At 50.2% G+C, this 26,182-nt stretch overlaps 1 protein-coding gene and 1 non-coding gene across 8 annotated transcripts in view; one reads left to right on the top strand and one right to left on the bottom strand.

Moving 5' to 3' along the window:
* LOC134733609 (putative uncharacterized protein C2orf48) overlaps nucleotides 1-26,182 on the top strand; it is an 82,971-nt gene that overhangs the window by 5,763 nt on the left and 51,026 nt on the right. For 5 of the 7 annotated variants that reach the window (XM_063623993.1, XM_063623991.1, XM_063623992.1 and 2 more), the window contains exon 3: nucleotides 24,088-24,182. In XM_063623993.1, the coding sequence (XP_063480063.1) occupies nucleotides 24,088-24,182 (95 nt within the window). Of the gene's footprint in view, nucleotides 1-20,110; nucleotides 20,224-24,087; nucleotides 24,842-26,182 lie in introns of those variants that run through there. The other 2 variants (XR_010117260.1, XM_063623988.1) reach the window with 2 other exon arrangements.
* On the bottom strand, nucleotides 8,365-8,500 carry LOC129468711 (small nucleolar RNA SNORA2/SNORA34 family). Its single transcript, XR_008652789.1, has one exon. It is a non-coding gene; the product is annotated as a small nucleolar RNA SNORA2/SNORA34 family (small nucleolar RNA).

Below are 26,182 nucleotides of genomic sequence, written 5' to 3'. Positions count from 1 at the left end.
AGGATTTTTTTTGTTTTTGTTTTGTTTTTGAGACAGAATCTCACTCTGTTGCCCAAGCAGGAGTGCAGTGGCACAGTCGTAGCTCACTGCAACCTCAACCTCCTGGGCTCAAGTGATCCTCCCACCTCATCTGAGTAGCAGGGACTACAGGCGTGCACTACCACACCCAGCTAATTTTTGTATTTTTTTTGTAGAGATGGGGTTTCGCCCTGTTGCCCAGGCAACAAGCAAATCTGCCCACCTCAGCCTTCCAAAGTGCTGGGATTACAGGCATGAGCCACCACGCCCGGCTAGAGATACATTTCTCAAACTCCTGGGCTTAAGCCATCCACCCACCTTGGCCTTCCAAAGTGTTGAGACTACAGGTGTGAGCCTTTGCACTCGCCTTGAATTCCTTTTTCAACAGTATGTTTCCTACTAAAAACACTTATGAAAAGTGTGTATTTTCTCTTACCCCTTCTCCTTTTTTGCTATCTAATTTTAGATTATATTTCTTAGTGTTTGTCTTTAAAATGTACTTATACCTCTATGCTATCTTTTTCTTATTTTTGCCCCCTCCCCCATAAGAAAGATAAAGAAATCAGGGTCTTAAACCAGGTGTGGTGGTTCCCGCCTATAATCCCAGCACTTTGGGAGGCTGAGGCAGGTGGATCACTTGAGGTCAGGAGTTTGAGATCAGCCTGGCCAACATGGTGAAACCCTGTCTCTACTAAAAATACAAAGTTAGCCAGGTGTGGTGGTAGGCACCTGTAATCCCAGCTACTCCAGAGGCTGAGGCAGGAGAATCACTTGAACCTGGGAAGTGGAGGTTGCCGTGAGCCAAGATTATGCCACTGCACTCCAGCCTGGGCAACAAAGTGAGACTCTGACTCAAAAAAAAAAGAAAAGAAATCAGATACTAACAACTCTCTCCTTCTTTCTTTTCTTCCCAATTTTTGTTTAATGTATCATTTCTAAATTCAGGGTTTATATTTATATATGTCCTTAATCCTCACTCACATTGGCCCTACAGGTAGATTCACTGCTCACTGTCAGTTCTCTTGCTGAAGTTTTCCTATTTTTCTCTTGATTTGCTGAAATTCCTTCTCCAGTAGTTTAATCAAAAGGGACTAAATGAAAAACAATTATTGAGTTATTGCAAGTTCAAGAAGATTTCTAGTCTTTGTGTTTGATTGACAGCTTTCCAGGATATAAAATTCTTAGGCCACACTTTCTTTCCTTGAGAACTTCGCAGATGTCACTTCTGTCTCTAGAGTTAAATGCCATTGTGGGAAAGTCTGAGTCTAACTTCTATTTTGTTACCCTTTATGAATTGATGTTTTCACTTGACTGTCCAGTCTTTTCTATTTTAGCTGTTTCCCCCTTTCTTTTATATTTTAAGTCTAGTTACTTTGATAGAAATTACCTTGTTATTGACAGATTTTTGTCATTTTCCCCAAGACATGGTGTGCCCTTTCAGTTTGTAGATTTATCTTCTTTTATTTCAGGAAAATTTTCTTGAATGATATCTTTAAATATTTATGTTCCCTTATTTGAGTTTTCTATTCTGGGATATATGATGGGTCCTTCGTAGATCTTCCAAATCTGTAATTTTCTCTGTAATCTCTTTACACCGTTCATTTTCATTTCCTTTTGCTCACTTTCCTCAGTCTTATTCTCAGTGTCTTGATTGTGTTTTGAGCAATATTTGATGCTCCTCTGCGCAGCTTTCCATTTTGTCATGACTTTGAAGATGCGATGTTTTTCCTTCTTTCTCCAGTTCTGTCAGCTCCAGTTTCATGTTCCCCTGAGCTCTCATATCTGTTTTGTGTGCTTGCTTTCTGGAGATGATTGCTGTATTAATTTTTTTTTTTTTGAGATGGAGTCTTCTGTTGCTCAGGCTGGAATGCAGTGGTGGGATCTCAGCTCACTTCAACCTCTGCCTCCTGGGATCATGTGATTCTCCTGCTTCAGCCTCCCAAGTAGCTGGAATTACAGGCTTGCGCCACCATGCCTGGCTAATTTTGGTATTTTTAGTAGAGATGGTGTTTTGCTATGTTGGCTAGGCTGGTCTCGAACTCCTGACCTCAGGTGATCTGCCCGCCTCAGCCTCCCAAAATGCTGGGATTACAGGTGTGAGCCACCGCGCCCGGCCCTGCTTTATTAATTTTTGCTGTTGTTTAATTTGCAGCGAAAAGTTTGCTGGCAATTTTCATCTGTTCTATGACAACGTTTTTACTAGTGAGTTTTCACTTGCCACTTGTTTTTCCTGTTCCTTTTCTCGTTTTTATTTTTTAATTCTTGCAGTGTCTTCCTGTAGATGCTGCTCTGTTTGCTTTTTTATTTCTCATCTTTGGGCAAGGTAAGTTTTTCTTCAACCATCTATTTGCCAGAGGTTTGTGTGGGAGAAGAAGCGAGGACTACACCCAGTGCTGTGTGCAGTTGTAGGGCTGCTCATGTGCAGTCTGCTGATTCCTCTTTTTGCCTGCGAGTGTGGCTTGTCTGTGTGATTGTCTGTGTCTGATCTGCTGCTTCTGCTTCTTGGTTCCAAGCTTACCTGTGTCTCAAATGCCGCTGTCATGAGATCACAGGCCCCACTCCTGCTCATGCAGATAAGGGACATTGGTTGGTGGGCAGTGTGATCCCTTCTCACAGCTTCTTCCCAAACATCTGTGTGGTATTTCCTGCTCTGGGCAACCCTCTGACTTGTTTCTAGTTTGGGTTTCATCTCTCTTCTGTTTTCATTGGAAATGGAGTGTAGCTGGGCGTGGTGGCTCATGCCTGTAATCCCAGCACTTTCGGAGTACAAGGCAGGTGGATTGCTTGAGCCCAGGAGTTTGAGAGCAGTCTGGCCAACATGGTGAAACCCCATCTCTACTAAAAACACAAAAATTAGCCGGGCGTGGTGGTGCAAGCCTGTAATCCCAGCACTTTGGGAGGTCGAGGTGGGTGGATCACGAGGTCAGGAGATCGAGACCATCCTGGCTGACACGGTGAAACCCCGTCTCTACTAAAAATACAAAAAATTAGCCAGGCGTAGTGGCAGGTGCCTGTAATCCCAGCTACTGAGGAGGCTGAGGCAGGAGAATCGCTTGAATTTGGGAGGTGGAAGTTGCAGTGAGCCAAGATCGTGCCACTGTACTCCAGCCTGGCGACAGAGCGAGACTCTGCCTCAAAAAAAAAAAAAAAAAAAAGATGGCATTTGCATCCTGTTTCTCTTTCTCCTTGTTACTGTGGGATGATTTCTTTTCTTTTTTCTTTTTGGCTTTATTGGTATATAACTGGCATACAATAAACTGCGCCTATTGAATGTGTTATTAGTAAGTTCTGACATGTGTATACACCCATGCAACTGTCACAACCATCAGCCACTAGACAACCTGTTACCCTCCACAGCTTCCTCGTGCTGTTTCTTACCTCCGCTCCCATTTTCAGACAAACTCTGACCTGCTTTCCGTCGCTAGAGTTTACATTTTCTAGAATTTTATGTAAATAGAATCCTACAGTATGTTTTTTTTTTTTTATGTGGTTTCTCTCACTTAGCATAATTTTTTTTTTCTTTTGAGAAAGAGTTCTGCTGTTGTTGCCTAGGCTAGAGTGCAATGGCGCGCTCTCGGCTCACTGCAACTTCCGCCTCCTGGGTTTAAGCGATTCTCCTGCCTCAGCCTCCTGAGTAGCTGGGATTACAGGTGCCCGCTACCACGCCCAACTAATTTTATGTATTTTTAGTAGAGATGGGGTTTCACCGTGTTGGCCAGGCTGGTCTCAAACCCCTGACCTCAGGTGATCCACCCGCCTTGGCCTCCCAAAGTGCTGGGATTACAGGCATGAGCCACCGCGCCTGGCCTAGCATAATTATTTTGAAGTCCCTCAGTTGTATATAACAGTGGTTCATTCCTTCTTATTGCTGTGTTGCATTTCATTGTATGGCTATGCCATATTTATTCATCCATTCACCTGGTGATAGACATTGGGGCTGTTTCCAGCTTTTGGCTATGATGAATCAAGTTGCTGCCAGTCTCCATGTAGATTGTTTTTTTTTTTTTTAGACAGAGTCTTGCTCTGTCGCCCAGGCTGGAGTGCAGTGGTGTGATCTTGGCTCACTACAACTTCTGCCTCCTGGGTTCAAGTGATTCTCCTGCTTCAGCCTCCCAAGTAGCTGGGACTACAGGTGCCCACCACCATGCCCAGCTAATTTTTTTTGTATTTGTAGTAGAGATGGGGTTTCACTATGTTGGCCAGGCTGGTCTTGAACTCCTGACCTCGTGATCTGCTTGCCTCGGCCTCCAAAAGTGCTGGGATCACAGGTGTGAGCCACCACACCTGGCCACATTCCTGTTGAGGAGGTGCATAGGAGCAGAATGACTGGGTCATATAGTAGGTTTCACTTTTTAAGAAGTGACCAAACTGCTCTTCAAAGTGACCATACCGCTTTACGTGCCTCTGAGCACATGAGAGCAACAAAAGAGTCCCAGTTGCTTCACACCCTTGCCAACACTTGGCATGGCCAATCTTTTACATTTTAGCCCTCTGAGTGGGTGTCTAGTGTATATCCTTGTGGTTTTCATGTACATTTCACCAATAACAAATGGCATGAGCCTTTTTAAATGTACTTATTTTTTATATGTACACCATCTTTGGTGAATTGTTCAAATCCTTTGCCCATTTAAAAATATTGAGTAGGCCGGGTGTGGTGGCTCGCGCTTGTAATCCCAGCACTTTGGGAGGCCGAGGCGGGCGGATCACGAGGTCAGGAGATTGAGACCACGGTGAAACCCCGTCTCTACTAAAAATACAAAAAATTAGCCGGGCGTGGTGGCGCGCGCCTGTGGTCCCAGCTACTCGGAGAGGCTGAGGCAGGAGAATGGCGTGAACCTGGGAGGCAGAGCTTGCAGTGAGCCGAGAGTGCGCCACTGCACTCCAGCCTGGGCGACAGAGCGAGACTCCGTCTCAAAAAAAACATCGAGTTGTATTATGTATTAGGTTTAACAGCTCTTTATTCTAGTTACACGTCTTTTATTAGATATATGACTTATAAATATTTTCTCCAGTCTGTGCCCCTCCTTTTCATTTTATTCAGTGTCTTTTGAAAAGTAAAAGGCTTTTAATTTTGGTGAAGTCCAATTTACTATTGCTTTTTTTTCTTCTATAGTTTATGTTTTCTGTGTACTATTTTTTTTTTTTAATTTTTTTATTTTTCGAGACGGAGTCTCGCTCTATCACGCAGGCCAGAGTGCAGTGGTGTGATCTTGGCTCATTGTGGCTTCGGCCTCCCGGGCTCAAGCAGTTCTCCCGCCTCAGCCTCCCAAGTAGCTAGGATTACAGGCGCCCGCAAGCACGCGTGGTTAAGTTTTGCATTTTTAGTAGAGACGCAGTTTCACTATGTTGGCCAGGCTGGTCCCGAATTCTTTACCTCAGGTGATTCGCCTGCCTCGGCCTCCCAAAGTGCTGGGATTATAGGCAAGAGCCACCACGCCTGGCCTCTGTGTACTATTCTTAAGAAATCTTTCCCTGTGGTGAAAAGGGAACTCCTGGACATGGTTAGTGGGGATGTCAATTGGTATAGCCATTATGGAAAGCAGTATGGAGGTTTCTAAATAAATAAAAAATAGAACTACCATATGACTGACCAAAGGAAATTATATCACCACCTTGTAAAGATAGCTGCACTCCTGTGTTAATTGCAACATTATTCACATTAGCCATGATATGGAAACAACCTAGGTATTGATGAATGAAGGGATCAAAGGGCTGGGTGCAGTGGCTCACGCCTGTAATCCCAGCACTTTGGGAGGCGGAAGTGGGTGAATCACTTGAGGTCAGGAGTTTGAGACCAGCCTAGCCAACATGGTGAAATCCTGTCTCTACTGAAAATACAAAAATTAGCTGGGTATGCTGGTACGCACCTGTGGTCCCAGCCACTTGGGAGGCTGAGGAAGGAGAATCACTTGAACCTAGGAGGCGGAGGTTGCAGTGAGCCAAGATTGTGCCACTGCACTCCAGCATGGGTGACAGAGTGAGGCCCTGTCTCCAAAAAAAGATCTTTTTCGACTCTACGATACAAAGATGTTTTCTTCTAGGTACTTCGTAGTTTTTACATTTAGGTCTATGCACACTTGTTAGTTAATTTTTGTGTATGGTATGAAGTTGGAGATTGGGGTTTATTTTTCTGTTCTCTTTGAGCTGGTTTCTGGGAGGAGAGGGAGGACCCACCAGCTCCTCTGCTGTGTCAAGCTATTATACAAGGCCCCATGGGCTGAGGTTTCTATTTTTTTCTTTTCTAGGAAAAAAATAGGAAAAGCCATCAGCAATACCAAGGGAAACAGTAAGCTAAGGTTGGCACAGTTCTCAGCAAGCCTCACAGCGATTCTCTGCTCCCTCCCTCACCCCTTGCCTACCTTTAATCCAAAAATGATTTTACCAGAATGTCCAACAAATAAGACAAGACCCAAAAGCACTGAGAACTTTTTCTTGCTGCCAAGTATAAGACACAGACCGGTATAGTGGCTTAAAAAAGCAAATTCCCAGGAAAATTTAGAGAGATGGAAAATAGGACAGTAGAATAGCAGGGACTGGGGAGGGGAGAAGGGAGAGGTGCTGTTGAACAGGTAGAGTTTCTGTTTGGGCTGACGGAAGAGTTCTGGAAAAGAAAGTGTCGACGATTGCACAACATTGCGAATATTCGTAATACCATTGAATGGCACACTTAAAAATGGTTAAAACGGTACGTTGGGTTAGCTATGTTTTACCACAATTAAAGAGTATTTTTAAAAAAGCATATTCCGTCTGGGGTTAGTCAGCTGTAGTCAACATCTAAGTTCCCCAGTGATTAACTGAAGTATGGACCATCAGCATAAATGTGAATTAAAATTAAATATTGCCAGGCAGGCTGGGCGCGGTAGCTCACGCCTGTAATCCCAGCACTTTGGGAGTCCTAGGCAGGCAGATCGCTTGAGGTCAGGGGTTCTAGACCAGCCTGGCCAACATAGTGAGACCTCACCTCTACTAAAAAAAATACAAAAATTAGCTGGGTGTGGTGGCGCACACCTGTACTCCCAGCTACTTGGGAGGCTGAGGCAGGAGAATCACTTGAACCTGGTGGGTGGTTGGCTGGGGGGTGGGCATGCAGAGGTTGCAGTAAGCCAAGATGGCATCATTGCACTCCAACCTGGGTGACAGAGCGAGACTCCATCTCAAAAAAAAAAAAAAAAAAAAAAAAAAAAATTACCAGGCAGTATAAGGTTGCTTGGTTAATATCCTAACAGTCACAAAGCAAGCAAGTGATCTTTTTTTTTTTTTTGAGACGGAGTCTCGCTCTGTCGCCCAGGCTGGAGTGCAGTGGCGCAATCTCGGCTCACTGCAAGCTCCGCCTCCGGGGTTCATGCCATTCTTCTGCCTCAGCCTCTCCGAGTAGCTGGGACTACAGGCGCCCGCCACCATGCCCGACTAATTTTTTGTATTTTTTTTTTTAGTGGAGACAGGGTTTCATTGTGGTCTCGATCTCCTGACCTCATGATCCGCCTGCCTCGGCCTCCCAAAGTGCTGGGATTACAAGCGTGAGCCACCGCGCCCGGCCTCAAGCAAGTGATCTTGAGGGGAGGAAAGGGAGGAGGTGGGAAGAAAGGAGGAGGACCAAGTTCCTCTGAGTGGCTAATAAATATTATTATTATTATTATTATTTTTTTTTTTTTGAGACAGAGTCTCGCTCTGTCGCCCAGGCTGGAGTGCAGTGGCGTGATCTCGGCTCACTGCAAGCTCCACCTCCTGGGTTCACGCCATTCTCCTGCCTCAGCCTCTCCGAGTAGCTGGGACTACAGGCGCCCGCCACCACGCCCGGCTAATTTTTTGTATTTTTTAGTAGAGATGGGGTTTCACCGTGGTCTCGATCTCCTGACCTCATGATCCGCCCGCCTCGGCCTCCCAAAGTGCTGGGATTACAAGCGTGAGCCACCGTGCCTGGCCTTAATAAATATTATTTTGGTTAAGTCTCTATCTCCACAGAGTAAGTCTGATTCTTTTTTTTTTTTTTTTTTTTTTGAGACTGAGTTTCACTCTTGTTGCCCAGGATAGAGTGCAGTGGCACAATCTTGGCTTACTGCAACCTCTGCCTCCCGGGTTCAAGTGATTCTTCTGCCTCAGCCTTCCCAAGTAGCTGGGATTACAGGCATGCGCCACCATGCCTGGCTAATTTTGTATTTTTAGTAGAGATGGGGTTTCTCCATGTTGGCCAGGCTGGTCTTGAACTCCCGACCTCAGGTGATCCGCCTGCCTCAGCCTCCCAAAGTGCTGGGATTACAGGCGTGAGTCCGGCCTGTAAGTTCCTGATTCTTGAGCCTAACATAGTTAAATTGCTCTGTAAAAAAAACAATGGCTTTATATTCAAGGCCATGTTGCTACCAACTGAATTGGCCACTCACACTGGGACACTGAGCAGCGAACAGGCCCACAAGGAAGACGTCACTCTTGGATCCTGTTTGAAACCAACAGCTACAGCAAAACACTAGTCTTGATTCAGGGCCTAATGGGGTTTCTTTGATTAGCAAGTTTACCTTCATGGAGTCTTGTGAAAATGGTTAGATAAATTGCAGAGAAATAAATAAGTGTATATCCGAGTATTATTGTTAATTTCCACCTGGCTACATGAGGCTCCCTCCTCTGGGTTTTCTCTCTGTGCCCTTTTGCTGTGGACAGAAGGTACCCTGCTCATTCATCCATCCAGCCAGGGGGCAGCCTGGAGGGAGGAGTGGAGGGGATGTGGGACTGGAATTAGACCGAGCTGGGTGTGTCCCCAGCTCAGGCTGCACTGCCAGGCCCTGGTTTCATTACTATGAAATGAGGGGTGGGCTGGGTGTATCTGGTCTCCCACTCCCTATTACTGAGGGGTTCTGGGGCTCTCCTCCACCCTCTGCTTCCTTCCCCTCTTCTGTTCCAGTCCAGAATGCCTCCTTTCTGCCTAAACGCCTCTGATCTTCATTTGATCAGCAGCAGCTGCAGACCCATGAGCCACTGGGCCTGACCTGGGAGACACTGGCCCTCCACTTCCAGCGCTCTCCAGCTGGGATTTCCTCCAGAACAGTGGCAAAAAGTTCGCCCAGAGCTGCGTCCCCTCACTGGGAAGCGACTCTGAGTCAGGGTTACCTGGCTCCACTGTGCCCGTAGCGAGGTGAAATTGTACTGTCAAATTCGCACAATGACATTGGTTCTCTGTTAAGGATAAGGAGGCTACTGCCCAAGGAGCTTGTGCACCGCAGGCAGAGCCACTCAGATCATCTTCCAGAGCGGGATATCTGACTCCAGAGCCCTCCAGCCCACACTGCTCTCCTGAGGACTGGGTTTCTCTGGCCTGAGTCTGCCTGAGTCTACAGGAAGAGCCCTGCTGGCACCCCAGTAAGCCCCTCTAGACCTTGGAGCTCTAACTGCTCTCAGAGCTCACTTTTCAGTTAGCCTGTAAGGCAGGGGTGTCCAGTCTTTTGGCTTCCCTTGGCCACATTGGAAGGAGAAGAATTGGCTTGTGCCACACATAAAATACACTAAAACTAATGATAGCTGATGAGCTAAAAACAATTAAAAATCACAAACTCATAATGTTTTAAGAAAGTTTATAAATTTGTGTTGGGCCATATTCAAAGCCGTTCTGGCCTACGGGTTGGACAAGCTTGCTATAATGGATCAGAGATATGTACAGTCTTAAAGAAGAAACAGCTGCCAGGCCTGTAAGACCTATCAGGGTACTCACTGAATGCTGTGAGCAGGGAAAGGGGCAGTCCTGGGCAGTGGGGTCCTCTGTGGGGGTCCAGCTGTGTCTCCAGTTGTCTGGGGAGCTGGGAACAGCACACCAGGGTCTTTGCCTCCTGGGAAAGTTCTCACAGAACAGAGGTGCGAAAGCTAGGTCGTGTTCATTATTCCTTCATTCCCTATTTATTGAGCTTTGACAACATGAGGGACTGCTTGATTGATTGACTGCTTGGTTGGAACAGGGTCTCCGTCACCTAGGCTGGAGTGCAGTGGTGCAACCTCAGCTCATTGTAACTTCTGCCTCCTGGACTCAAGCCATCCTCCTACCTCAGCCTCCTGAGTAGCTGGGATTACAGGCCCACGCCACCACACCTGGCTACTTTTTGTATTTTTTGGTAGAGACAGGGTTTCACTATGCTGCCAGGCTGGTCTTGAACAACAAAGCTCAAGTGATCCTTCTGCTTCCCCTTGGCCTCCCAAAGTGATGGGATTATAGGCTTCAGCCACAGTGCCCAGCCAGAGGAACGTTTCAGATGCTGGAATCAATGGTAACGTGTTAGAGGAAGGGAGTTTCTGAGCTCAGCCCATTTCTTATACTTGGATCTTCCCAAAGTTTCAGTGCAAGGGGCTTCAATGGAAGAGAAGTGAAAAGGGAATGGGCCATGTCCCTTGGCAGCAGGGACAAGGGATGTAGCCTGAGCTTTAGCAGCATGATGGGTCAGGATGGGCCACACCATTGCAGGGAGCAGAAGAAGAGACCCAGGTAGGGTCTAGGTGACAGCACTGTGCCTGGCACCTTGGGACACCCAGGGGCTTTATGACTGCCCAGAAAGAGGCCTGGGGTGGCAGATGAAGGGAGGACTGCATCTCTGGGAGAAAATAGTCCAGTGCTTGTCACAGCTCAATTGCTCGTTATTAATGAAAAAAATGGCTCCTGGTTTATACATCAGCCATGTAAACTTGGCTAATGTGAGTCTTCCTTGCAAGCTACTATGTGTGCTGGTTCTGGCATGGCAGTGAGGTTTCTGAGTTGGGTCAGCTGAAAGGTAAATGCTACCTGGGAGGCCTCTTGGAGGACAGTCAGCTGGCTTCAGCCATCAGTAGCTCAGTAAGCAAAAGGTCATGTTCAGTTCAAGTGCAAAGATTGTGAAGCCCAGTGGTGAAAAGCCAGATGAATTCAAGTCACCTGAGCTTTTCTCCAGCCTTTGCAGCCTGGACCAGGGCTAGGGTCATGATGTGAGCCGGTGAGAGAGAAGAAAGAAGACCTATATTACATATCCAGGCTCTCTGCCCTATGTGCCAAAACCAAGTGCTGCTAGAGCTGGTCATTCCTTCATTCCAAACTGTGCCACTTTTCCACTGCTCTTTGAGGCCTATGCTATGTGCAGGATGTTGACTTGAGCTCTCTGTGGGGCGGAGAGGTGAGCTGACCCAGTTCTTGTCCTTGAGGCCCTCGGGGTCCAGAGGGGGCTGAAATGGGGCCAGAGAACCGAGCTGCCTGTGTGGGAGGGGGGTGAGTGTTGGTCCTACCTGGCTCTTACCTGTCTGCACCTGCTGTCCTTGCTGTTTTGTCTGTTCTAGGCGGCGCCTGCTGCAGGGCCAGCCTATGGCGAGGCCAGCTGTCTGCCAGCAGTCAGGTCCATGAAGCAATCTGGCCAGTGGGAGGAAAAGGGTTTTGGGGTCAGACACAAAATTTCTCCACTCTCCCACTTCTGCGCTTTCCTTTTCTGGGCAAATTGCTGAACCTTTCTGAGCCTTAGTTTTCTCATCTGTAAAATGGGTTCTGAGAAACATATCTAGTAGAGCACCTGGTGCCTGACTGCTTAATTCAGGATAACTCCTCTCCCACAAAGGGCACCCCCTCCACCCCATCTGCTTTGCTTCCCTGATGGACAACCTGATTCAGAAACCTTTTTCTACCCATGGAAAAGGTCCAGGGTAGTGAGGTCTTGGAGGCTGAGTGAAGCCAGGGAGGTGAGTACTGGAACCTTCTGTTGTTTGCCTGATCCATAACCCAGGTCAGATTACCATGAATGCAACATTACATTACACAGTTCTGGGTTACATTGTTGCTGGAAGTTTTGAGAGAATGCACAAGGAGCTAAATCAAATTAAAACAAATTTGCAATCACCGAGTTAATGACTGTGACAATACAAATAATTCACAACCAAGTTAATGTGATATCAAATCTCATCATTATACTAATAACCTTTGCACAGCAATACAAAAACAACTGTTTGGGGAGGAATGACTTGTTACATGAGAGAACCGAGTTTTGGGAAGGTCTCAGGCTGGGCACAGTAGCTCACGCCTGTAATCCCAGCACTTTGGGAGGCCAAGGCAGGAGAATTGCTTGTATGCAGGAGTTCGAGACCCATCTGGGCAACATAATGAGACCTAGTCTCTACAAAAAAATTAAAAATTAGCCAGGCATGGTGACTCATGTCTGTAGTCCCAGCTACTGGGGAGGCTGAGATGGGAGAATCACTTGAGCTTGGGAGGTTGAAGCTAAAGTAGCCATGATTGTGTCATGACGCTCAGCTTGGGTGACAGAGTGAGACCTTGTCTCAAAAAAGAGGCCAGGCATGATGTCCCACACCTGTAATCCCTTTGGAAGGCCAAGTACTTTGGTATCTAAGCAGTTTGGAAGGCCAAGGTGGGAGGATCACTTGAGCCCAGGAGTTGAGACCAGCCTGGGTAACCTAGTGAGACTCCATCTCCAAAAGAAAAAAAGTAAGTCTCGGGGCTGGGCACAGTGGCTCACACCTGTAATCCCAACACTTTGGGGCAGATCACAAGGTCAGGAGTTCGAGACCAGCCTGGCCAACATGGTGAAACCCCATCTCTACTAAAAAAATACAAAAATTAGCCGGGTGTGGTGGTGTGCACCTGTAAACCCAGCTACTCGGGAGGCTGAGGTGGGAGAATTGCTTGAATCTGGGAGGCGGAGGTCTTCTTCTTCTTCCTTGTCTCCCTCCCCTCTGCAGCCGGCTACAGTCTGGCCCTTATCCATTCTTTGTCCCCAAAATGCTTTTATCAAGTAACCTTCGTGTTGCCAGACCCAAAAGTGGGTCCTCAGGGCCTCATCTTGCATGACTCTCAGCAGCACATGCTCCTGGAAACTTCCACTGGCCTCTGGGACCCACCCTTCCTTGGTTTCCGCCAGCATCACCAGCTCCCCTTCTTTGTTCCCTTTGCTGGGTCCTCTCCCCTCCCAACTTCCTGCACCCCAGAGCTCAGCACCCCCGCCTTCCTGTGCTGCTGGCTCCCACCAGGCCCACCGACAACGCTGACATTCATGGCTCTGTCCTGGCCCTCCTGGCTGCCACACTCAAGTATCTCATTGTCTATGAAGCGCTCCCCCTGGGATGTCTGAATGACACTTTTCTTTTTTGGAGATGGAATCTCGCTATGTCTCTCAGGCTGGAGTGCAGTGGCATGATCTCGGCTCACTGCAACCTCTACCTCCTGGGTTCAAGCAATTCTACCTCAGCCTCCTGAGTAGCTGGGATCACAGGTGCATGCCACCACGCCTGGCAAATTTTTGTATTTTTAGTAGGGTAGTGACGGGGTTTCACCATGTTGGCCAGGCTGGTGTCAAACTCCTGACCTCTGGTGATCCTCCTGCCTTGGCCTCCCAAAGTACTGGAATTACAGGTGTGAGCCACCGTGCCTGGCTAATTTTTGTATTTTTTAGTAGAGATGGGGTTTCACCATGTTGGCCAGACTGGTCTTGAACTCCTGACCTCAGGTGATCTGCCTGCCTCTGCCTCCCAAAGTGCTGGGATTGCAGGAGTGAGCCACTGCACCTGGCCCTAATAGACATTTTTTTAAACTAAATTATTACACTACAGAAAAATGCACATATCATAAGAGCACAGCTCAATGCCTTTTCTCAAAGTGTATGCGCTTGTGAAGTCAGCCCCTAGATGGAGAAACAGAACATCATTAGCACCCAGGAAGCCCCTCCCGGCTCCTCCCAGTCCTGACCACACTAAGGCGCCTCCATCTCCACTTCCATCCGCAGAGATGGCCGCTGCTCGGTCTGGTATTTTATGCAGACGGGATCAAGGATGGTACACATTTTGGTGCCCTTTTTTGGCTTGACTCAACATTATGCTTGTGAGACTCTGTTGCAGGTAGCTGTAATCTTACTTTTTTGTTGCTGTAGAGAGTATTCCATTGTTTGACTATACTACAGTTTGTTCATTCTACCCCGATTGGCATTCGTGCATTTCATCTTTAAAATTATGAATAATTCTATTAGAGGCAACTAATGGCTCAGTTTTGCTCCTTACTCTGCAAACCAACCCTGCCCATAGGAACTGAACTTGTGAAGGGGCAGGTGACGTATTTTAGTGAGAACCTTCCATGGCGTAACCTAGTAGAATGCCTAATGTTGGAACCTTGGGCATCACAGCTGGCCTATTTATTTTAAATAAATGAGTTCATGAATAAATGAAGGAATAAAGGAATGAATGAGAGGAGGGGTAAGTGACTAAACGAATGCATTTCTGGGAAGAGCATTATTGGATACTCACCTGTGTCAAACACCTCTGGTCATCTTCATAAATGCTGCCATATTTAATCCTTGCCACAACCCTTTGAGCTGGGATGGCTACCTTGATTTTATGGATGAAAAAAATAACAAGGCTCAGAGAATCCAGGTCATTTAACTCTTCTGAGCTGTTCGTTTTCCCATGTACGAAATGGGTGTCCGTAGAGCTCAGCAGATTGTTGAGCGGATAACGGGGTGATACACACAAAGCCGTCAGCAGTCCTGGCACAGGAAAGCGCTCACGAACTTCCTGCCCATCATTGTTCTGGTTTGTGCTCATGTAGCCTGTAAGTGGCTTGGCCAGGATTTGAACCTACAGCCTTCCATCATCCCCCTGCACAACTCCTGCCACCCCATGCTGCCTGCCTCTGGGAGATTAGGTGAGCAAAGCGGTCTCGGCCATGTCTTTCCAGCTGAGGCACTCGGTACAGAGGGTGAGGGGTCTCTGAGCCACCTTTGCTCCCTGCCCTAACTCCGGGCTGTGATGAAGCAGCTCTGTTGGATGCAGCAGCCCAGGCTCTGGCGCTCTTCCTCCCCTCACCTTCTTTACCCAGAGGATGAGGTTGGAATACAATTGCAGTGTCTGTGCTCACTAATTTCATTTTCTGTGTCTGGAGTAATAGGGGCCCTCAAACTCATTATGCTCATTTGAATTCCAATAATGAGCAGCCGAGCGTCAGACTAGCATGGGGGCTGGGGCCGTGCTCTGAGGAAGGCCTGGCTGCCCCAGCTGGGAAATGGCAGGGTGCTTCCGAGGAGTGGCCTTCTCTGCCGGGAGCTCGGGGTCAGTCACCTGGTCAGCTATGACCAGGCAGAAGCTGACACTGACCTGACCCAACCTGGGCAGGCCTAGGAGAGCTCATCCCCAGACCTTCACCTTGGAGAACCAAGTAGTAGTGAGAACAGTGCCGCGGGGGCTGGTCCACATCATCGGTCCTTTGGACGTCTTCTTCCATAAGTGAGTCATTTGTATCACACTCTCTTGTCCAGAGGTGGAAGTCGGTTTCCAATGGGGACCAAATTGGCCCTAATTTTTGTTCACCTCTGGTACTGAGAGGTGAGGTGGGGGTGGGTGACATTTTCAAGGGGGCTGTATCCCTAAATGAGATAAGACCACTCCCTCATGGGTGGAGACACCCTCAGCCCAAAGGCTGGAGTGGTTGAAGAGCTGTGAACAGTGGACACCAGGTGCGCCAGCTACCCAGACGATGAGCAGAGCCCCAGAGGGATTGGAGGAGGTGACGCCAGCATTTTCCCCTGACTGGTTCTCGCCCTCAGCCTGGGAATGTCACTGAGTCTTCAGTTCTTCCAGAGCCCCGTCTTTTGGCTGCCGGCCTTTGCATAGTGTCCACTCCTGTGTCTAATTCTCAGGAGACTGAGGTCTGGCCTAGGCGGGTCCCTCCTCCAACTCAGTTCCATGCGCTGGATTTGACCCCTGGGCCCAGATCAGACACAGGGTCTTTCCACGAGTTCCTGAGCTCTGAGTGGTGTTTTTCAAACAGGATTTTAATAGTGCAGCAAGAAAAGAAAGGCTCCAGGATGACTGAGGTTTAGGCGTCACTAGGTTGAAATGGTTAAAGAGGCTTCCTTCCTGCAGGGCTGCTCAGAGCCTTTATTGGCCGCTGTGTTGTGTGTTCACAAAGACTGGGGCTTTTCCCCAACACTCAGATCTTTGTTTCCTAGAAGCCTCTCCAGGGAGAAGAGCCCAGCGTTTCAGAAATGCTGGCTCGAAGGATCCCTGGGAGCCTGCCCCCCAGTTTCTCTGTAGCCTCTCAGTTGTGCTTTCTGCTGGTGAGGGAGGTGGCTGGAGGTGGGAAGTGCCCAGGAGGCCCAGCTCTCCTCCTTGAGGACACAGCTCTGCTCTTACCCTTTGTGCTTAGTGCATCCCCAGGGCCTTCCGGGGAAAGTCCAGCCCCCTCTCCCTGCCCCTCCAGGCCCTCTGTGATGAGTTTCTTCCTGCTCTTGTGTGATTTCCTGTGTGCTCCTACATCCCAGGCAAACCAGGCGGTTCCTGCTCTTATGCGCTGCCGTCTTCTGCTCATGCTGGGCTCAGCCTAGATGCCCTTCCCCATGCCTTGCACATAGTTCGGGTTTCACCTGAGCTGCACCCTTCTCCAGGAAGCCTTCCTGATTGCCCTGTGTTAGCTTTTCATTTCACTGCTCCCCAGCATTTTGTACCAAATCCAAATGCCTTCTGAGCTGACAGCATCTCACTCCCTGACAAGATGTGGGCCCCTGGGGAGCAGTGCCAAAGTGTGGTTAATCCCAGGGTCCCCGATGCCTGCACGGAGTGCTGCTGAGCGGAGACTCCAGGAAGCCCAAGAGCTTCACCTCGGGCTTGCCCATTGGGCCCTGCAGCTTTGAGCAAATTGACTGAAGGTGCCTACTGTGTGGAACCCAGCAAGGGGAGCCGTGCAGGCTGGGGAGAGGAGGCTGGCATGGGCAGGGGCTCCTCCCTAGAGGCTGCTTGGATTTGAGGCGGTTCCCTCACGCCCAGCTCCTCTCCTTCCTTCCCATATTCACCATAGAGGTTTGGGTCCCCTCTCTCCTCTGCCTCTGCCCCTGCCCCTGCCCCAGGACCACCTGTGCAGACCACCCCCACCTGCCAGACCAGTCTCAGGGCATCTGATGGCTTCCCTGCCTGCTCTGCCCACATCTCAGGCCAAATCCCTGGACGTCAGGACACTGCACCATGCAGCCCGCTGTATTTTCAGTCTTTCCTGGAACCCTGCCCCTGCCAGGTGAGCTGGCTGCTCTCTTGGGAAGCCAGAACCTTCCTGGCCACTTCTGTCTGCCCCGTCGCCTGTGCCCCTGCAGTGTTCCCACCAGGCTTTCTGAAGTTGGCCTGACCCTGAGACCCCCAGCCCTGCCTCTCCGTGGAATTGTTTCCTAGCTGGTCTCTCTGTCCTTCCGAGCCTCCCTCTTTGGGGCTGCAGGAAGCATGATCTGGGCTACACAGCACCGAGCTCCACCCTGTCCCAGGCTGGTAGTTCCTTTTTTTTTTGTTTTTTGACACAGGGTCTCGCTCCGTAGCCTAGGCTGGAGTATGCGTGATCTCAGTTCACTGCAACCTCCCAGACTCAAGCAATCCTCCCACCTCAGCCTCCCAAGTAGCTGGGACCACAGACATGCACCACCATGCCTGACTAAATGTTTATATTTTTGGTAGAGACAGGGTTTCCTCGCGTCGCCCAGGCTGGTCTTGAACTCCTGAGCTCAAGTGATCCACTTGCCTCGGCCTCTCAAAGTGCTGCAATTACAGGCATGAGCCACTGCACCTGGCCTGGTGGTTCTTTATGAGCACAGGTCCAAGACTTTGACTTCCTTATTGCAGGGCAGATATGGATGTGTATCATATCGCAGGGCAGATACGATATTGCAGGGCAGATATGTGTGTGTCATGACCTCCACCACCCGCATGCACGAGGGGCACAGCCTCCTGCAGGTGTGTCATGTGGCAATCTGGACCAGGAATCTCCCCAGCCCAGTGAGGGGCCAGCCTCATCTCCATTCTATAGATGAGAAAAATACATACACTATTTAAAAACACTTCTATCCAACACAGCCACACACACACACTCATATGCACACTCACGCTCACTCATGCACTCACACGCATGCACACACACATTCACATGCACGCTTTAGTTCGAGGGAAATGAACTCGCAGGACTCTAATTTCCTGATGCCATGGGAAGAACAACGGGCATTCCTGTCATGTTTTTCATGGGAAGCTGATTCAGAGAGGCTAAGGGGCATCCCTAACATGACACAGCTAAGAGGCAAGGCTGAGGTTTGCACTTCCACTTCTCTGACTTGGAAGCCCAATGAGGTGCTCAAATTAAAATTAGAAATCTTTTCCTGTTGTCCAGGCAGAAAACCAGGAGAGGGGAGAGGACAGCCACTAGGGCAAGGACCGAGCGCGGCCACTGGGCAGCCGGGGAACCGAGGCTCGCGCCTGGCTGCAGACTTCCCTCTTTGGGCCCTTCCGGCACCATCTGCTCCAGAACCCACAGCTCCCACCTGCCGCTGCGGGTGATATTAGTCATAAGCACCGGCCCAGGAATCAGAGACGGGATGAGTCTCAGCTCTGCCATTTCTTGGCTGTGTGACGTCTGGGCCTTGATTTCTCCACATGGAGATAGAGAACCCCTTCCTTCTCTGTCCCCAGAAAAAGTGCTGGCCACACTCTCCTTGGCCTGTCAACAGCGATGCACCCACTGTTTAGTGGGAAACTATCTTCTTTCATGAGGTCAAAGCCCTTGCTTTTTTCTGGGCAGGATGACTGTGCATCGTGAGTTAGCCTTAGAGTCAGGGCCAGGAAGACATCAGCCCCCCACGCCCCCCCCACCACCCCCCACCCCCCTGCCGAGGCCTGGGGAGTCACAGCTCTTCCTGATCTTGCTGTGTGGCCTTGGGCAGGGCGTTTGCCCTCTCTGGGCCTCAGGCACTCCATCTTGACAATAAGGCCATTGCACTTGCTGTTCAGATTGGTCCACATGTGCCAGCCATCCACGACAGGGGTTCTTTAGGTAGAGACAAATGGCCTGCAGGGGCAGGGGGCCCCCCGGGGCATGGTCATCCACCGCAGGTCCCAGGAGGAGCCCCAGCCTGGCTGGCTGCTTCCAAGAATAGAGTAGACAGGGTCTGCGCGGGGCCGCCAGCGGGCCACTCCTGCACGCAGGGCCCCAGGTCCTGAGCTCATCAGCGAAGCAGGTAGTTATGTGTGTGTTTTGTTCCTGCACAAAGGCGCTCTCAGAGAACTTCCAAGAGGCTCTGCTTCCTTGCTGATTTGATTTTTTCAGAACTGGAGTGTGAAAGTCAAGCTGAACCTGCCTAATTGTGCCTGCGAAGGCTATTCAGAGAGACTGCTCTTGGAAAGAAATCAGGATAATTAGCTCTTGGCTGCAGGGAGAGGGGGAGCCAGCGCTTGATGGTGAATGTCAGCCTGTTCCTGGGAGAACCAAAGGGCAGAGCTGGGCAGAGTGGGGAAAAGTGGGGGGGCATCTGCAGCTGTCTCTGGAGGCTGGGGCCAAGCCCACCACCTGCACGGGGCACCAAGCTCCACGCATGGGTGTGGGGCAGCCAGGCTGGGAGCAGAGGCCAGGTCTGACAGCAAGCTCAGGGCCACTCCCCTCAGTCCGATAAGGGTTGGTTGTGTGACCTTGGGCAAGTCACATAGCCCTCTCGGCCTCAGTTTCCCCGGGTCTGCAAAATGAGTGCGTGCAGAATGAGAAGATGGAGCCCACTTATCCCAGGCAGCGGCGGGTGGGAACTGTGGGGTCCACAGCAGATGGTGCCGGAAGGGCCTGAAGAGGGAAGTCTGCAGCCAGGCGCGAGCCTCGGTTCCCCGGCTGCCCAGTGGCCACGCTCTGTCCCCGCCCTAGTGGCTGTCCTCTCCCCTCTCCTGGTTTTCTGCCTGGACAACAGGAAAAGATTTCTAATTTTTATTTGAGCGCCTCATTGGGCTTCCAAGTCAGAGAAGTGGAAGTGCAAACCTCAGCCTTGCCTCTTAGCTGTGTGACGTTAGGGATGCCCCTTAGCCTCTCTGAATCAGCTTCCCATGAAAAACATGACAGGAATGCCCGTTGTTCTTCCCATGGCATCAGGAAATTAGAGTCCTGCAAGTTCATTTCCCTCAAACTAAAGCGTGCTTGTAGATGTGCATGTGTGTGAATGTGTGTGTGTGCATGAGTGAACGTGTGTGTGAGTGTGCATATGAGTGTGTGTGTGGCTATGTTGCACGGAAGTGTTTCTAAATAATGTATGTATTTTTCAACCTTTTTTGAATGGAGCCCAGGGTGTATTTCCCAAATTCTTTTTATGTTTTTTTAAAGAGAGGCAGCAGAGTGTAATGACAGAGAACCAGCTATGGAGCTGGCCTGAGTCGGCATCTGGGCTCCACCTCACCAGCTGTGTGTGAAACCACTTTGTTCCTGTTTTCTTATTTGTAAGTAGAGATCATATCATCTGTCCACATCTCTGCCTAGGTGTGTGGACAGCTTAATACACTCGGAAGCCTCAGTACAAGGACTGGCAGTAAGTGCTCAATACATTTTATCATCGTTATTTTTGACGCTGAGGGTCACTGTAACGGCCACATGAACCAGCCAGTGAAGTGGGATGAATCCATTCAGGAGCACACAGGGCTCGGGTTCACTCAGTGCTCACGGGCAAGATGAGCAGGCTGGCATCTGTTTGGATTGGTCTCTGCTTGAACCCTGTTAGTTGTTAAACAGTTTGAATGCCATCCCAGGGTAGAAGAGACAGAAACTTAAGGGCTACTTACAGATGCAGGGACTAGGGGAAGGATGTGGGTGTGGCCAGAGAATCCAGCCCTGGGGACCACCCAGTTCTTATCTCGGTGGCCAGGGCCCTGCAGGAGGTGCCCCCATCACTTACAAGCCAGGGCCCCACTGCCCCTCCCTGGTCCTGCAGTCCATCTGGGATGTGAGGCTACTCAACCAGGCTCAGTTTTTGCAGCCAGGCACACGGGGGAAGGCTGCCACTGGCTGCCATCACCGACTGTGAGGGGTTCCTCATTCTCAGCTGGCTTTACCCTTTGCTGCTCCTTGAATAAAGTGTTTTGAATTCTGCCACACAGAGGGGACCCCGCTTTACCCTTTTGGTTTCCTTTTGCCCGACACAGCTCACTACAGCCTCAACCTCTTGGGCTCAAGCCATCCTTCCACCTTAGCCGCCTGAGTAGCTGGGACCACAGGTGCACATCACCACACCTAGCTGCTTTTTTATATTTTGTAGAGACGGGGTTTTACCATGTTGCCCAGGCTGTTCTCAAACTCCTGAGCTCAAGCAATCTGGCTGCCTCGACCTCCCAAAGTGTTGGGATTCCAGGCATGAGCCACTGTGCCCAGCTTCTTTTGGTTATCTTCATCGGAACAATTGCAGGGCCTTTGAGAGATCCTATCAAGCACATTTCCCTTTGGGCACCTACACTGAATCCTCTGGGATGAAATTTCGGCCAGGAGAGGGACTGAAGTAGAGTCACATGTGGGGACCTCCCAATTAGTGGGCTCCGTAGCTGACGGTCCCAGGACAGGGGCCCTGTGTGGGAAGATGGGCAGACCTAAGCGAAGCCAACAGGGGTGAGGACATAGCGCAGGGGCCACATTTAACCGGCTGGGGACCAGCTGTTTCTAAGGCTCCTGCCGCTCATGTGGAAAAAAGGGAGATAAATATTGTAAAGCTTATGGGAAATAACGATTTTAAACAAGCTCTGGATAACGTGCCCACAGGCGTTCATCATCATCACCGCTCTCATCCTCTCCTGGGTGACCAGGGTGATGAATGACCCAAAACACCACATGTGAGGAAAAGCAAAGAGATCAGGGACTGGTTCACCCAGAGAGACCGGGATGCTGCCTTCCAAAATGGAAGAGCTGTGCTGGAAAAGCTGCATTTGATTCACTGGAATAAGTGCGGAGGGTCCAGGGCCTGCTGATTGCTTCCTGGGCCCTGTGCACACGCCCTGTGGTGACTCCATACAGTGCTTCACAGCCCTTTTGCTGAGGAGCTGGTGATGGGCAGGGAAGGAGGCTTGAACTGGGTGCCTAGAAGCTCTGGGCAGCAGCCGCATCAGAGGTGTTTGAAGGCAGGAAGGGCAGCCAGCGGCCCCGGGGGAGCATAGCAGCTGCTGGTGACAGCTTGCTGGGTCGCCACAGGGGCTCTGGAAGGTCCTTCTGCCCCGAGGTTTGGCTCAGCTCGGCGAGGGCAGCGTGGAGGACACCATTCCATCTTAATGCCTTTCCAATAAAGCCTTAAAGATGACAGGCCCCATTTCCTGAGCAGAGCTGAACAGTTGCTTTACACTTCATCTAATTGATTAAAATGACTCCTCTAAATTAACCAGGCCTTCCAGAGCTGAGTGCGGGAGAGTGAAGTCCAGAGACCAGAGCCGGCTGCACGGGCAGGCCGGGGGCCCACAGCCCTTCTCCCGGGCCCTGCTGTCCACCAGCCCCGCTTGCACCCCAGGTTCCTGGTGGCCGGCACACTTAGGTCAGCCGACTGGCTTCTGTGCCCTGCCCCTGAACACCAAGCTGCCCTGAACAGAGCCTGGTCTCTCAGGGTGGGGGTGGGTCAGGGACACCGCGTGTGCTCCCTGCTCTCTGCGTCCGTGTCTGGCAAATGGGTGAGGTGTCAGGCATCCCGGGTCTCCTTTTATCTTCCACACTGCCCCTGGGGGTAGAGAATTATGGTCCCATTTGACGGCTGAAGAAACTGAGGCCCGTCTGCGACGCGTAGCTAGGAGGTGCAGAGGCAGGGACCAAGGCTCAGCCTGTTGCCTGCAAAGCCGTCGCCCTGTTCCCTATGGTGCGCCAGCTGCTTGGATGCTCCCATGGAGCAGTGCCTTGTCATCACATTCTATTTGCTGAGCGGCGATGGAACAGGCCCTACGTCCCTGCCCGTGTCCTAAGCACTCCACAAGCATGAGCATGTCTAGATGGTGACGGTTTGCTCATGGTCTCTCTCTCAGAGCTTTTACCCCGGCGGGGTTGGGAGCGTGGCAATGAGTCACCACTGACCCTGTTAGGAAACAAGTGTGTCTGTACATGCCACTTATGATGGGGACAGGCCATGGTCACTTTGCTGGGGCCAGTGTCAGCAGGATGGCAGATGCCTTGAGAACATGGCTAAGAACTCTGCCTTCTGGAGCAGGATGTCAAATGCTGTTTGATTCATGCATGTGACACCTGTCAAGAGCCCTGGCACAGCTGCTCTCGAGACACGCCTCGACTGCCACTCTCCCACCCCTGCGTGGCACCCTCCCGACGGTTTTATCTGCCTTGGTTTTTCTGGGCCTGGTGTAGCACCTGCCCCGTAAGAAGCGCTCAGTAAATGATTGTTGATAAAAGATTGAACCAATCAAGGAACGATGAGCCAGTGAAGGGCAAATGATTGGAAGCAAAAGGCCCTCTTGATGGAACTGGGAAGAAGCTGATCCGAGGGCCCAGGATAGCCTTCTCTCGAATGCCCTGCTGCTGAGATCTCACTGCTCGGCTTGGACTCGCCTCTCGCCCTGCCTGGCTGCAGCGGACAAATAGTGGGGTGGTGGGTGTCTGTCCGTGCCTGTGTATAGGATGTAGTAGCTGGTGAGTGTCAGGGCTCTGAACGCTGCGCCCTGCCTTGCTTCTTTCTCTCCTCTCAGGCTGTGTGTAGTCCTGGGCCAGGTGTTTGCAGTGGGCGCGGCAGTGGGAAGGTCCTCTGTCCCTTGCTCATCCTGTGTCCTGGCTCTTCCTCGTGTCTTCTCTCTGGGCCAGGAGGAAGTGGAGAGGTGGGATCAGGGCCGATGTCCCCAGCCTGGGTGGCAGTGTACTGGACCATGGGTTCCCACCCAGAACTCTTCATGGCAGAGACTTATGGCCTGCCTGTCCTCATTTGAAGATAACTTGACTATTCTCTTCCCACACAAGGCCATGGTGGCTGCCTCTGAGATTTAATAAGCCCTTAGGTCAAATGTCTGCTTGGCCAGAGGAGTCGTCCCCCGGGCTTTCTTGGAGACAGCTCGAAAGCATGCAAACTACAGTGTTAGGAGGAAAAGCTCTTCCTCTGCCTACTTAGGTTCTGTGTTTGGGAGTCTGAGAAATTTAACAGTCAACAGATAAACAGTAAAGACAAATAGAGATGGGGTCTCACATGAGTCTCTCACCTCTCCCTCCCAAAGTGCTGGGACTACGGGCCTGAGCCACTGTACCCAGCCTGCCTGAAGACACAGAGTTTATTCATATGCACATGGATTGTGTCTTGGGAAAAACCCTCTCAAACTGTGTTTTTTTTCTCTGCTCTCACACCACAGCCATCATCAACACAGAAGACTTCAGTGACCGAATGTGTGGGGGTTCCTCCGGAAGGAAGCCTGGGAGACGATTCCTCTGGCCAAGCAGACACCAGGTATTGGCACCAAATGGGTGTCCTCCAATTCAGTGCCAACACTGTCTACCTGAAGATAGTGTCAGATCCCACAGGCTGGGGGCTCAGTCCCTAAGACTGCCCTCCCCCCACCAAATACTAGTCGCAAGTCAACCTCCAGAACTTCTGACCAACCGGCTTCAAGTTGGGGTTCCCACAGCCCCCTCTTCGGGTTTGAATAATTTGCTGGAGTGGCTCCTAGAACTCAGGGAGACACTTGTGTTTACTGGTTTATCATAAAGGATATTGCAAAGCATGCAGAGAGAGAGGTGCGTAGGGCAAGGTGTGGGGGAAGGGACGCGGAGGTTCCATGCCCTCCCTGGGTGGCACCCTCCAGGACCCTTTGTGTGGTTCACCATCTTAAAGCTGGAGAACCAGTCCTCTTGGATTTTTATGGAAGCTTCATGATGTCAGCATCCTTTCCCCCAGGGTATAGGATGAGACCCTCTCTGGGGAGGGTCTTAAGACCCACAGTCAGGCTGGGCGCGGTGGCTCACGCTTGTAATCCCAGCACTTTGGGAGGCCAAGGCGGGCGGATCACGAGGTCAGGAGATCGAGACCACGGTAAAACCCCGTCTCTACTAAAAAAAACCAAAAAAATTAGCCAGGCGTGGTGGCGGGCGCCTGTAGTCCCAGCTACTCGGAGAGGCTGAGGCAGGAGAATGGCGTGAACCCGGGACGCGGAGCTTGCAGTGAGCCAAGATTGCGCCACTGCACTCCAGCCTGGGCGACAGAGTGAGACTCCGTCTCAAAAAAAAAAAAAGACCCACAGTCAGAAAAGTAGGTGAAGATTAGAGTCCTGCCTTAGGGCAGGAGAAGTTCAGAGAGATTCTGTCTCCTGAGGCCTTAATACCCAATGTTATAACTGAAGACTGTAACAAGGGCTATGAGAGTTACGAGCTGGGAACTGTGGATGAAAACTATATGTATTTATATATATGCATATATATGTATATATATATATATCTCACACATATGTGTATAGTAACACTGGAGATGTGGAGGGGGTCTTATCTATAGCAGGGGTCCAGGCTGCAGACTGGTACCTGTCCATGGCCTGTTATTACCCAGTCCACACAGCAGGAGGAGAGTGGCGAGTGAGCATGGCTGCCTGAGCTCCACCTCCCATTGGAGCAGTGGCATTAGATTCTCAGAGGAGTGTGAGCCTTATTGTGAACTGCACATGTGAGGGATCTAGGCTGCGCACTCCTTATGAGACTGTAATGCCTGATGATCTGAGGTGGAACAGTTTCATCCCGAAACCATCCCCCGCACTGTCTGTGGAAAAATTGTCTTCCACGAAACTGGTCCCTGGTGCCAAAAAGGTGGACGACTGCTGCTCGCCAGCACCTAACTGAACAGGGGAAAGAGAGGGAGAGGAAAGGCATTTATTGAAGAACAAATGGAAAGACAAATGGGCTTTCAGGGGACCAACATGTGAGATCAGACAGTCTGTGACAAAGTTTGCTTATGCAATGAGAAAGACTGTCCCCTGGACCAAACTCCACTCAGTCTCCTGGACTCTTTTCCACCCAGGCCTCACTTTTGCACTTCTGTGTTCATCTTTGCATTGTTCAATTTTAGCAAGAATCTAAGGAAGTTGAGCAAGAAATTCCCCACCTCTTCTCTGATCACCCTCAATATCTGATTGCAGCCCCACCTAATCCTCTCCCATTCCCAAGGTGATGTCTGATTGCCCTGGCCTGCCTTAAGCAAGAATCCTGCTAGGTTGGTTTAGCCAGAGCCCCTTCATTCCTGGTGTTTCCCTTAGTAGTTTTCCCCCAACTAACCCCCACCCTGATCCTTGGCTATAAATTCCTACTTTTCCTTGCTGTATATGTGGCTGAGCCCAATCTGTCTCCCCAACTGCAGAATTGCATCACAGTTATTCCTATACCTAAGGCCATAGTTCCTTCCCCCCACCCCGACACCCCCAATAAAATGTGCCTTCTTACCATCATTAACAAGCATCATTGAATAAT

Source organism: Symphalangus syndactylus, chromosome 18, assembly GCF_028878055.3.
Source record: "Symphalangus syndactylus isolate Jambi chromosome 18, NHGRI_mSymSyn1-v2.1_pri, whole genome shotgun sequence".
NCBI classification, from domain to species: Eukaryota; Metazoa; Chordata; class Mammalia; order Primates; family Hylobatidae; genus Symphalangus; species Symphalangus syndactylus.
The sequence above is the reverse complement of the archived record's forward strand: the minus strand, read 5'-3'. Positions and strand labels throughout refer to the sequence as shown.